This window comes from Aotus nancymaae, unplaced genomic scaffold, assembly GCF_030222135.1.
Source record: "Aotus nancymaae isolate 86718 unplaced genomic scaffold, 86718_ANA_hifiasm-v0.15.2.pri h1tg000010l, whole genome shotgun sequence".
Taxonomy (NCBI): Eukaryota; Metazoa; Chordata; class Mammalia; order Primates; family Aotidae; genus Aotus; species Aotus nancymaae.
In genome coordinates, this window is record NW_026988421.1 from 68,537,139 (window position 1) to 68,550,076 (window position 12,938).

At 41.5% G+C, this 12,938-nt stretch overlaps 1 protein-coding gene across 21 annotated transcripts in view; it reads right to left on the reverse strand.

Annotated features, from left to right (window-relative positions):
* The window catches only part of KCNMA1 (potassium calcium-activated channel subfamily M alpha 1), a 761,855-nt gene that overhangs the window by 90,030 nt on the left and 658,887 nt on the right, over window positions 1–12,938 (reverse strand). For 15 of the 21 annotated variants that reach the window (XM_064374369.1, XM_064374367.1, XM_064374368.1 and 12 more), the window contains one exon: window positions 2,832–2,925. In XM_064374369.1, coding sequence (XP_064230439.1) covers window positions 2,832–2,925 — 94 coding nt within the window. Of the gene's footprint in view, window positions 1–2,831; window positions 2,926–7,348; window positions 7,436–10,497; window positions 10,594–12,938 lie in introns of all 21 variants that reach the window. The other 6 variants (XM_064374359.1, XM_064374358.1, XM_064374357.1 and 3 more) reach the window with 3 other exon arrangements.

Genomic DNA, 12,938 nt, shown 5'->3' on the forward strand with positions numbered 1-12,938 from the left:
CAAGTCACAAACTCATGTCGAAAAATCCACTTCAAATAAGTCATTAGCTTCCTTCATGGATTTTTCAGGTCATGAGGAATAGGACCTGAAAGTCCCATCTATCGGAGAGCAGAAAGCAGGTGGTGGAAGAGGTGGGGGCAACTGGAAAAGCCACAGGGAGCTGGGGGAGCCCTTGTTTTCTGCCAGTCGACAAAAGGGATTTAGTAAAAATGGACCCATGACTTCATTGCCAGTACCAGATATTCAAATGCAAACCAAAGGGCCCTGGGGTATTTCTGTACATTGGAAGTAAAGGGAAATGGAGAGAGGGCTCAGCAGGGGCCCATCTTTGCTCCCAGATCAGATAGAGGATGTGGAGCACCTGGGACATAAAGAGACATGGTAAAGGAGAGTGTCTAAGACTTTCTCACTTGTGATGGGTGCGAGGGAGACCATGGTGGGCTGGTGGGATAAGGCATCCCAGCAACAGGAACTGAGGCCTTAGCAGCAGCCCAAAGGCAACCAACATGAGAAGCCCGAGTTCTGTAGCTTGGCAAGTTTCCGCTCGCCATCTGACCCACGTTTAGCAATTCTGATGTACCATGAAGCAGACAGCTCCAGCCCAGGATGACTGCCTCCCTCAGCCCCTCTCCGGCAGGGAATGAAAGCAAGATCCACTTTGAAAATTCTCCCCCATCATGCAAACTGACATAGGCATGCTTTTCAAAAACCCACAGCCAATCTGTTGATCATTACTTATTTACAAAGGCCTTCGGGCAGAAAGTCCTGTAAAAACCATACTTGATACGATATACACTAGCTTTTTCTGCTTGTGGAAAAAAAGTCCCCCCAAGGCTACCTCAAACCATCACTTTCTATTGCACATAAAATGTAGCGTGTAACACTAAAGTATTTAATATATATGGTATAATACATCTACAGGAAAGGCATTTGTGTAGAAGTATGTTACCCTGGATTTGGTAATTTGATGTTTTGCTGAAGGCTACGACTTAAAAAAGCCTCCACCTTATACAGAAGACCTGTCATCTTGGTACCCAAGAGCCAACAGAATAAAGAAGTACCCTTAAGCAGCAAAACTTTGACACAGCTTTGAAGCATATGAAAACAGTATAACTCCTCAGAATTATTATTACTCAAGATCAAAGAAATGAGCCATACTTTACATAGCAAACAGGGACAGGGAATTTGGCTCCAAAGGTTTCAGATTTTTCAGACTTCTTTTTATTTATTTATTTGCTTCTCTAAATTTAGGCAAAGGAAAGTGCCTGGGCTTTTCTCTACTTGAAATGGGAATAACTATTAGCATTAGATAAGGTGATTACCTAAAGGTGAGTAAATAGGAAATGAATGCTGGCATGACAACTGGCATCATAAAAACAAAAAGCTTGGCAGTTGGCACATTTTATTCCTCCTCATAAACTGTAAACAAGCATGTAAATCAGCAACACCCAAGGAAGGCTGAGTGAACAGTGAACGGGGAGGCAGAGAACTTTTAAGGTAACATTTAACAGGAATAGATGGTGATGTGGAAAAGGAGATAGGCGGGGTGAGTCTTCCACTGAGAACCCACGCTTTCAACCACATGAACAAAGACTGTCCTTGCCTATTTTCCAGAAAGGTGGATGTGGAGGGCCAGTGACATGCAAACGTGATTGAAGTGGGGAATGGAAATCACTATCATATTTCAAAAATCAAAGGGAGGAGAGTGGCCAGTGGTCATGAAAAGAGAAAAGTAATGTCAAGATGGCAGGCATTTCCACGGCAGTAATCACATAGGGTGACGGTGCAAATCTGAAATCGCTCCTAGTTTATTTGGGTGGTAGAGAGTCAAGGATGTTGGAGGAAATAAATGCTGGGATTGGCAGATCAATTGAAGACAAAAAAGGGAGATAAAAGATGGATAGTCCAAGAACAGAAAAGTGAAGAACACTGGTAAAATCTGATTTCACTTGCTCTTTACTAGAGGAAGTCATAGTCAAGAAATAAGTAAGGAAGAAAGAGAGAGAAGAAAGGGAGGGAGGAAGAGGGGAAGAAGAGAAGGAGGGGGGAGGAGGGAGGGAGGGAAGGAAGGAAGGAAGGAAAGAAGGAAGGGAAGGGAGGAGGGAAAGAAGGAAGAAAGGAAGGAAGAAGGGAAGGGAGGAAGGAAAGAAGGAAAGAGGGAAGGGAAGGAAGGAAGGAATGGAGGGAACATGCACATGCATGCTGTATTTCATAATTAATATTGCTTTTAGCCTGAGCACAACTGGATTACTTTTGAACTTTGCTTTGGCAAGTCCACAGATTATTAGACTTTTTTTTTTTATCAGTCAAAATCAATTAACATAAATTTGATTTCAATCGACAGGATAAAAGGAAGGTAATCTTCAGGTTCATTTTTGATTGTGATGATACATCTCACATATGGCCTTAAGTACAGAAAACAGTCCTCGGAGGGACTCCGGCAGAAAGAGACTGCCGCAGGCAAACTAACCACATGAGTTCCTCTGATTGGTTACCGCCATCATTAGTGCCACTGCTGTTTAGGAACTACACACAGACAGGACATGGTGACAGCTAAGACTTTAAAGCCTATGTATTTTTCAAACAGCTTTTCAAACTGTTTTTCATGACAGAATTTTTTCAGCTCTATCATTAACTGCTGACAAGCTGACAGAATAAATACTCCAGCCTTTAAGAAGCCATCTAACGATCGCGCTCCCCTCCCCCCATCTGGGCTTGCTGGGGAGGGGAGGCTCTGGGCCTGGCAGGGTGAGGAGGGGGCGAGGGGAGGAAGAGAAGGGACTAAGAGGGAAACCGTGTGCAAACCATGTGCAACTAGCCCCTTTCCTTACCTCATCAGCTTAGGCGAGGTGTTGGGTGAGTTTCGCATGCCTCCGTTCCGTTGCTTTTTTTTTGGTGATAGTGTTGACGGCTGCTCATCTTCAACTGGAAATACAGGCAGCTCATGAGATTATGAACAGTTTGAGGGCAGACTGTGAAATACAGGCAAAATATCAAAGGACACACACTCAAGGCTCAGTCACTCACTAGAAATTCATGGCTGTCTTTTAGGACCCAATGACAAAGACCAAATGTGTTAGTCAAAGAGGCCGGCTTAGAGAAGGTGAAGGCATCACCTCTTTACACTCCAGCCTTTGAACATGCACTTTAAATAGACTAAAACAGTTTGTAAATACCCTGCCATAAGAAAAAAAGAAAAGAAAAAGAAATCATGATTTATCTGTATACCAAAAAAAAAAAAAAAACTTATCAACAATCATTATTCTTAGAGTTAATTTTGGTTACTTTGCTTTGCCCAGTAATCGAGTGCCATTTTGTTGTAACCAAAATCAGAAATAAAGTTGTATCTGAAATATCAGCATAACTGCCAGCCTGCTGCTTCTCCAGATGAACCAACTTAGCTGGTTCCTAATCCCTGCATGCCAGAGAAAGAGCACTGAAAAGAGGCAAGGATCCAAGGCCTTGACAACCAATGTTTCAGTCAGGTCAGGGCACATTGGCACATGCTGGCTCAAGAATCCCCAGCCCAACTCAGCTCTTATCCCTCCAACCGCCAGGAGTGAGGACTCGTGGGGCTGTGCCAATGGGGTCCTTTCTCAACCCATGAAGACAGGAGCACTGGGGCTGGTGAGGTTGGAGGAGAGCCCCAGAATGAAGGAGGAGGTTGCCATTGAATGAAATCTCTGATGATGCGGCAGGCAGCACAGGGGATTGGAAACCAAAAGCTGTTTTCCAAATGTCTAAACCACATAGATCGCTAAGCAATGTGAAGCTTCACTCAGAAACACCACAGCACACTCTACTGCTTTTGCCCAAAGACACCCACTAATAAGCTTTGCAGATGTATTAGCCTGCATCATGCTTCTTTTTAAGAGAACTGCTTGATAATTAGCAGATGCAAACCCAGCCCATCACCCAAGGGCATCAGCGGCAAAATTCTAGTCCTCCTCTCCCCACACCTACAATTCAGGCTAAAGCTGTAATTTCAAGAAGGAAAAATAAGATCTTCAGATTCTCATAGTTGACTGCAACACAGACTAGGAGGAAAGCACTACTGAAACGTGGAATGCACGGCAGTTACCTTAAAGCTAAGAAGAGAAATATTAGCAGTGATGACATCAAAAGAAGCTTGATATATGTTAATGGTGTAGGAGTCTTAGAAGGGGGAGAAAATGCCATGTCAGCTACTTGGTATTATCCAGGAAGACCCATATTAGAGCATGCATTATATAGTACTTCCCTGAAAACCCTAAATAAATTTAGTAGGTTATGATACATGGTTCTAAAGGGATTTTAATAATCCAACTACCCTCCAAACCTGCTTCAAAGTATTACACATTTTACACTCTCCTATTCTACTGTCAGTCTGGTCTTGTCTAAATTCTGGCTGACGCAGAAAAAGGGAATGACTATGGTGTGAGGTGAGAGTGAGACCAGAAGAAACGAAGGCAAGAAAGCACCTGCAAACGCCCACAGCCCACCCCCTGTACCACCTGCTCCCTCTGACACCCACCAGGGCCCACTCTCAGGCTGCGACCATATCAGTCACTTAGAGCTCCAGGCAGAGACTATGTGGCTGGGATTATATCGCATCTTATCAGAAATGAGTATCCAAAGCAAATCACACAGAGACTAAACAGCACTTAAAAGATTAAAGGAAATAAATACGAGCCACATAAATGGTATTGAAAAAAATCACTTAGAGTTGATATGCATCTCTCGGCAAGCAAACAGGCACTCTGAGCTTGACCTGAATTCATCTTCCTTTCACGGGATAGGGGACCAGGCATCCGAGGCAATAATGGGGTAGAAAGGGCGCTGTGTGTGTGTGTGTGTATGTGTGTGTGTACTTTCGTCCTTTCCCCATCTTAGAATGAAGTAGAAAGTCTTGCACTGCCTAGACCTATAAGACAAGGTCATCTTTTAATATGGGCCACTTGCAATTGGTGTATTGTGTTCAGGGTGACCTAGATTGGTTGTGTAGCATGCTAGACCAAATAGCATGTGTGTGTTTGTGTGTGTGCATGTGAGTTGCTCTAGTTAGAGTGCAAGTTCTGTTTTTCTCATCTTAAGGTTATAATTCAGTTAGCCTTCTTAAGGTTATAATCCCATATCCAAAGGTCTTTTATCTAACCTAGTCTATCATGGCTAGCTTTTTTCAAGGTCACCAGATGTTACCATGGTTGTGTCCAGTTACACAATGAATCTAGATGAGTTAAGACCTGAACAAAAGTCATCCTCCCTAGCTTGTCTGTGGGATTCTTTTGCTTAGCCTTTGCTTCCCTGTTTGCACTGGGCCTATAACAAATAATCCTCTTTGGTTAAGTGGCCATTATCTTTACACCTTGTTGCTAGCTGTTTACCTACACTGATCTTCAGATGGAAGAGTTGCAAGTTAATACCTGTTAGCCAGCTCCAGGGAGACACCTCATTCTGGTAGAAAAGTTGTGCCTCTTCTATGTAAAGAAACTATTTGTTTTCATTGCAACTCAGAAAGATCATCCATCATGATCATACTGCATTTAAACTGGGATTCGTTCTTCAAAATGAAACTTGTGTTTAAAGGTTTCCTCCTGCACTCACAGCCTGAAAATGCAGATCTGTTCCCTGAAGAGACGGGGGAAAACGTCTCCGGCTTAAATATATGAACGCTATGTAATGGAGACCATTACATATGGCTTAGGTCCTCAAGAGAAGCAGTGATAACTTCTTTCTCATAAGTAGGATATAAACTATATTTAATTATTAGCCTTTATGTGGATCCTATCAATTTCTGCATATTTAAAGAAAGCAGATCTAGGAAAACTTTTAGTTAAGCTATAAAATATAATTTTCATTTCATGGCTTCTGTGACTACATGAGAGGAATAAAAATGGAATTAAAAGGGAGACCTAAATTTACTCACTTTCATGAAAGACAAATGTGTTGAAGTAATGGGCCACTACTTCATGATAATGCGCATTTACAAGCTCTTATTTAACCCACATTTCGGATAATTACAATACACCTCCATCTCTGGCACTCTCACTTGCCTTCGTGCTGTGGAAGCCACATAAAGATACGATCCTTTAGAGAAACCTGACTTCTTTAGAACACAAACAAGTTCAGGAATCTAACGTGGAATTTTTATAGGAGCTGAACTCCATCCAGTCTCCAAGTACTCATAAAATTCAAGGGCTTGTTTTTGCACATCCCTAAGTATAACACTTAATGTGCTGTTGTAACTTCCCAGCGCTCCCTTGTCTAATAGGCACTGAATCTAACAGTTTTACAGTTTGGGAAGACTCAGTGCTAGAAAAATGTCAGGCAAGTCTAATGAGGCTTCAGATCCCCTGGTTTGTGCTAGAGTTTAATTTAAAGTTACAATGATGTTTTAACATGTTTGCTTATACTTGACTAAAGAGGATACGTTATTTCAATGACATAACCTCCAGACAATGTTCTGGGAATTGATTTAAGATGTGGTGGTAATTCCAACAGCCTTAATGCAGAGTTGAACATCTGTAACAACATTTTACTTGACTTTTCATCAGCTTTCTGTTTTCAAGCAAAAGCAAGGCAACGTCTTCCAGAAACCCTGGCCAGAACTCTGGGCTTACTTCAAAATGATCATATATTTTACTAGATTTTTTTTAAAGAAATATCTTCCTTTATCAGCCTCGCCAGATTGCAAACACTGCGTCAGGGTTTACCAAAGCCTCTTTATGATCCTTGGAGTGAAATGGGGCAATGATTGCAACTCCCAGTCTTCCCTAATTCAGTCTAATGCCTACATAAGATGGGCCTGATGCTCAGCTCTAGCCTGGGGCACATTCTCTCTTCCCTGTTTCCTCAGTGAGATTTAAGGGGATGATGCCCTTTAAGGCTTAAAGGTGAGTTTGTTGGCTGGAGTTAAACAGTTCAAAGCAAATAAACTTGGAAACGTAATAAAAGGCAAACAACTCATAAACATGAGTCAACCGCTATCTCCATTATGTTATTAATCACCACATCTGGAGAAAGCCACATCTGAACACACTTAGCAGGTCATTAGTAATGTCATATTCACACTGGAGTCACTCAGAGTAAGAGTCATGCAAAGTGGTTTGAACACAAAGGCATCTAGCTAACAGGGCTTCCGACTAATGTCTTGCGCAAGCTGCCAGTTTGGGGGTGGGGCCGTTTTAATTATCATTAATTGTTTTTATGGTTTTCCCTTTTGGTGTTTTGCTGCCCAGCAAGCTAAATGCAAGCTGAAATCCACAGGAGTGCATCTCTCTTCTTCAACTGAGCTTAGCACGGTAAAGTAAAACGTTATGGGGTACAGGGCAGTGATTAAAAATGGGGATGGTTCCCAGTCCTCCTTCACCTGGCTCGGTCACAAGCCGAGAATTGGGAGTTTCCTTCTTGAACTCAAATGGGTCTTTGGGATAGCGTGATCTAGCTGCAACCTTGACTGCCAAACAATAAGGAGAAAAGAAAACGGAAATTAATTCTTAGTGAAATTTTTTTAGAAAAGTTCCAAACCAATTTTAACATTGAATAGCTTTGAATCAAAATGGAAGTTTCTCCTTCACAGCTAAATTGCCTTTTTTTTTCTTTTCTTTTACCTGGATGACTTCCTGCAATTCTTTTTGCTTTTTTATTGTAATGGATGTCAGTAGGGATAATACTTCTGGAAATTCAGAAGACAATCTTCTTGGTATAACTTCCAAAAATATAGAGAGTTCCCCGTCAGCCCACAACATGCTCAGACACAGAAAACTCAGTTTAGCAGCAGGATCAGACTGATTCTCTCCTGAAGTCTGCTAAAAGCAATTCTTCTGAATAATCACTATATTCCAAGTCATCACTCCTAGGTGTTAAACTTTTGCTGTCTGTCTCAAACCGCTGGCATGGTCAGCCCCCTTGGTTGTGATATCAGTGCCTAACATTAAATGCTGTGAGTCTGCCACTCCTCAGAAAGAGTGATGCACAGCATTTCCTTCTGCCATCAGTGACACCAATGAAAAGTGGGTGTTTCAAATGTTGTTTTATGAAAATTAAGGGTAGGGAATGAGGGTAAAATTCCTGGAATTTTGCAATAGCCATGTTGCAAAATATAATTCACCATGGACAAAACTCCAAAGCTGACCTAACCTCTCTCTGATATGACTGTCTAAGACTTTCACCAGAAAGTCTGGGCAAGTTAACTCTCAAGGTCTTACCTTGTGGCCACAAGAGTGCAATCTTTGGATTGCAGGAGGAAATGGTGCCTGGCTGTTTCTCACACAAAGTAGACTAGTGAGAGGGTGTGGTGGTTTCCTTAAGCTATGATGGGAAAACAACAAAAATGATAACGCATTGGTGGTGAACAACCTATACTGGGAATTTGGTAGTGTGATTGCTGTAAAGGAGCACTTGACGGCTATTTCAGGATGAACCCCACAGTGGGAAATGCCACGTGTCCATCAGCGAGGCTGAGCTGCTAAGGACAGCTAGGATCAGGTAACCCAGGCAATGGAGCCAAGTTCTACTAGGCCTAGAGAGCAGTGGGCAGTACCCGGGTGCAGAGGAGTTAAAGTGGGTAATGTCCTTGGAATGAGAGCTTCTCGTCTGACAACCTTGGGATAGCATATATCACCAAGAAGTCTGATGAGCACTGAAGTATTCTTAATAAAAATCAACTATAAATCTATTTTTTGAAAGATCGTGACTAATATATATATTTTTTCTGAGACAAGGTCTTTGTTGCCTAGGCTGGTGTGCAGTGGCACTATCTTGGTTCACTGCAACCTCTGAGATCATGGTTAATATTAATCAACAGACTAGGAGAAAAGGAAAGATGCTGACCCTCAAAAGCAACCCCAACAATCATAAATATCTCAAACATATAAACCCCTCTAAAATTAAACAACCACATTATCATAGACATTATCCTGGCACGATAATTTCACAACTTCTAGCTGGGAAATAGGAAATACATTTACTTGAAAAACCTAATGGGTATCAGTTTTCTTTTTAAAAATAATCCTGTCATTATGAAGAATAAGAATTTTTAAAAATCCTAAGCAACGTGTACCACCCTAGGACAGGCATAGGGAGTGCCCACCTCATGGTAGGCTGCCAGGGCAGGAAAGGGGGGCTTGTTGGAGCTTCTGCATTTCTGGCTTTTGTGGAGCTAATAAGAGAATGGGGAGAGAGACTTTAAGGAACAATAGGTTATGTAGAAGTTAATCACAGGGTATATTTCTGGCTCTATTCACTGCCTAGGAAACCTGAATTATGTAAGTTTGAGTCCATCAACACAGAGTAATGAAAGAATTCAGCTCCTACATTGGAGAGAGAAAAAAACACTATATAAATATATTAACAGAATCCACAGGACCCTGAATGCAATGTTCTCTACAAAATACTATGGGCCTAATGGATCTCTAGAATCCAATTGGGTAAATTAGATGGTCCCCATGGTACCCACGCCATGGGCCCCCAACCCCAATCTCAAACTATGTTCTGTATGCATCCCGAGAGGAGCCCAGCATGCACCAAAGCCCCCATATCTAGAACTGCACCTCACATATGCACCAAAACCCCCCCATCTAGCATCGCACCTCATATATGCACCAAAACCCCCATAGCCAGAATCGCAGCTCATATATCTTCACTACAGACCTGACCTGTTAGAATCATTGCCCAGAACTCTGCCCTGCTCAGTATTCAGTAGAAAATACTTCTGGAATTTTCTGGTTGCCTTTAGCCCTTTTCTTTTTCCCTGGAATAGACTCTATTGCCTCAAGGGCAAAGAAAAGTCTCAAGCAAAGATCACTAGGTGTTAGTTTCCTAGAGATGAGACACAGAGATGAACAAGGGAATTCTAAGAGGAAACGCACAACGGAAAAGAGAAATGCAAGAACATCCCTGAATTTTTGCAATGGGAGTTTGGAGAACGGGAAGGTACTAGGAGATGGGAGATCATTTTTACTTTGCATCCAACTAGGAGGGGTGGGGCATGTAGAGAAGTCCAATACAAACAGCTCCTTTCCAACTTTCCTTTCCTTCTCTCCCTACTCCCTACTCCCAAGACCAACCAGATAGTAAAGGCTTTGGGACCAAAAGTTAAACCTGACTCCTTTAGGTTGCCCTAGTACGTGCAGTCCATGTTTGTGGGGGGCAACATTTAGAGTAGAGATATGACCAGCCATGTCCCCAGGCACCAACAGCTGCTTCCGTCTCATCTTTCTCAAGTTCAGGGGTCAGCAAACTGTAGCCTGCCACCTGTTTTTCTACATCCCATGAGCTAAGAGTGTATTTACATTTTTAAGTTATTGGGGAAAAAAATCCAGGAATAATAATATTTTATAACCCATTAAAATGATATGAAATTCAAATTTTGGTGACTATAAATAAAATTTTATCAGACCATGGCCACAGTTGTTGGTTTACCTGCAATCCCTGGCTGCTTCCATCTATAATGACAAAGTTGAGGACTTGCCATAGAGACCATATGGCTTGCAAAGACTAAGATATTAACTCGCTGACCTTTGACAGAGAAAGTTTGCTGACCCCTGCAGAGGTTTAATCTTCTCACGTTTCCCTTGCTTTCCGGTTTCCGCAAAGAACAATGTTCTTCCCAACCTGCCAAGACAGCCAAATAACAAAAGAAATACACATGGAGCTCACCTGAAGTGCACAGATCTGGGGATGTTGGAAGGAACAGAGGTAGTTTGGCGACTCTAATGTCCCTACCACCCAACCCACTATTAGCCCTGCTGGTCTCCTTGTGTTTGAGGTCATGAGTCAGGTGAGTTTCACATTTTCCAGCTCAAGCTAAGTTAGATTCATCCACCCAGTACTTTGGAAAGCAAAGCAAACCACATCTACTGTGAGCAATTCCTCGAAGCTGTCAGCGTGTGCTGCCAGTCCACCCTGCGAGAGCCCCATACAAGACAACAGATTAACCATTAGACTAGATATGTTGAAAATATACAGCTTCAACCTTTCCCCAGCTAGCTCAGAGCGATATATAGATGATTATTTCAACCGTCAGCTGCCGCATAGATTTAAACCCCTGCACAATAACTCCTGGATTCATCTGCCCCTTGTCAAACTTGCACAGCTTTAGTTGGAGGATACATGGTGTGGCAGTTTCACTGTGAATCCAGAATGATCCAGACGGCTGCTGTCTCTTTGTTAACAGGAAGCCAAACTGATGAGTTTGTAATGCATTTCTTATCAAAGGTAGTTTCAGAAAAGAAAATGTGCCCCATCAGTTTGGCTAGAATTTCATATATACTCGATTATGGGCTTAATCAGAACATCTCTGTTATTTTCTTGAAGAAATAGATCATTCCACATCCATTCCATTAAATCATTTTATGCCAATGAATTACATATTTATGAATTTATAATTATCGTTGATTTTTCTTCCCTTTTTGCAGTTTACTTAATAAAATCATTAGCTGGAGCCTACAAAGCAATGGTGCTTAATAGATACAAGCATGCTAATATATTTTTTAAGTGAATGCTGATCTCTTTGAGCTGTGTGTCTAAAATCATCATTGTGAATAAAAGAATTGTAATTTCCAACTCTTACATTTAACGAAGACGAAATGGACTGTAATGGAATTTATGGAGCCTGTAAAGGAACTCTTTTTCTAAGATGGTTTATAATCAAATAGATTTGGATTTACCGTAGGTCAAATCATGTCCCCCAGTGTGTACCAAGGGAAAATGCCTGTAAGATACCAAACACTGCTCCTGGCACCCTGGAAGGGCTCACACCCATGGCTGCAGCTGCTAGTTTCCTGGTGTCCTCACTGTTTCCACCCCTAGTGAATTCAGGACTTAAATGCCAGCTTTGAAATCAGTATTTATCCTGTCTTTACTTAAAATTATAACATTTTATTCATCCTGGATTTTTTTTATTTTGATATTTTAGAAAGATTTTATTGTGATATTTTGAAAATACTGCACAAAACTATCATTTATCTTGATTCCTGAGGTTTTGGGTCTCCTCTTACATTTGGTGCCCAAGGCAAAAGCTTCTCTCACCTCACCCTATTTCCAGCCCTGAACATCATTTCTCAAAGGTGTTCGAGGTACTGGCTCTGCCACCCCGCAGAACTGGACAAGGCAAATCTAAGACAAGAGTTATTTCTTGCGATCACTTCATGCTGTTTGCATGAGATTGTTAAGGAAGGCCCTTGCAACAAATGCTTCCTTGTGGATTTACAAATTGTCAGGCATCCAAAGGAGTGGAGAAAAGATCATGCTGCCTCAGGAATCTGAGATTTGCCACCTGCCCAGGGTGAGAAACAGAAAAGAGAGCTGGGGTCAAGTCTCTGGTGAACTTTCTTTCACATCCCACATCACATTCTCCTGGTTAACACAGTGTTGATTTACATTTTCGCTTTGGGGTGAAAGTTTTTATTTACCTACATATTTTGACACCAATGTTATTTTTTTCTTTTTTTGCTCCTCCCAAACAGCTTCAAATAACCACGACTGGCAGAAGATGTCAATCATATTTCATTTCTATTTTCACTTTGCTGTTTACATTTTTTAAATTAATGCTTGCCCCAATGATTCTGATATTTAAAGACCAGCCTAGAATCTAATTGTATATATGTGAAACTGTTTTCTGAACCATAAGATGTTATATAAATATGAGCCACTATTATTATTAACATTATTACTATTGGCTCATCCAGAAATACCATATCTTCCATTGAGCCGATGGTGTCAAGAGCCCCCTAGAATTCTAATATATATTCCAGATGGGGGCACTGATACTTTCTCTGAAACTCAGATAAAGGTAAAATGCATGGGTTTTTAGTGCAACCCGGGTGCCCGATGAAGAATGTTCTGCCAGAACACTTTAGAAATACAGTATGCTTTTAACCTTGGGAGGTACAGACCAGTCTGAATTGTGACTTTACACTAAACACAGCATTTAGTATATTTCATAAGGGCATAATCAC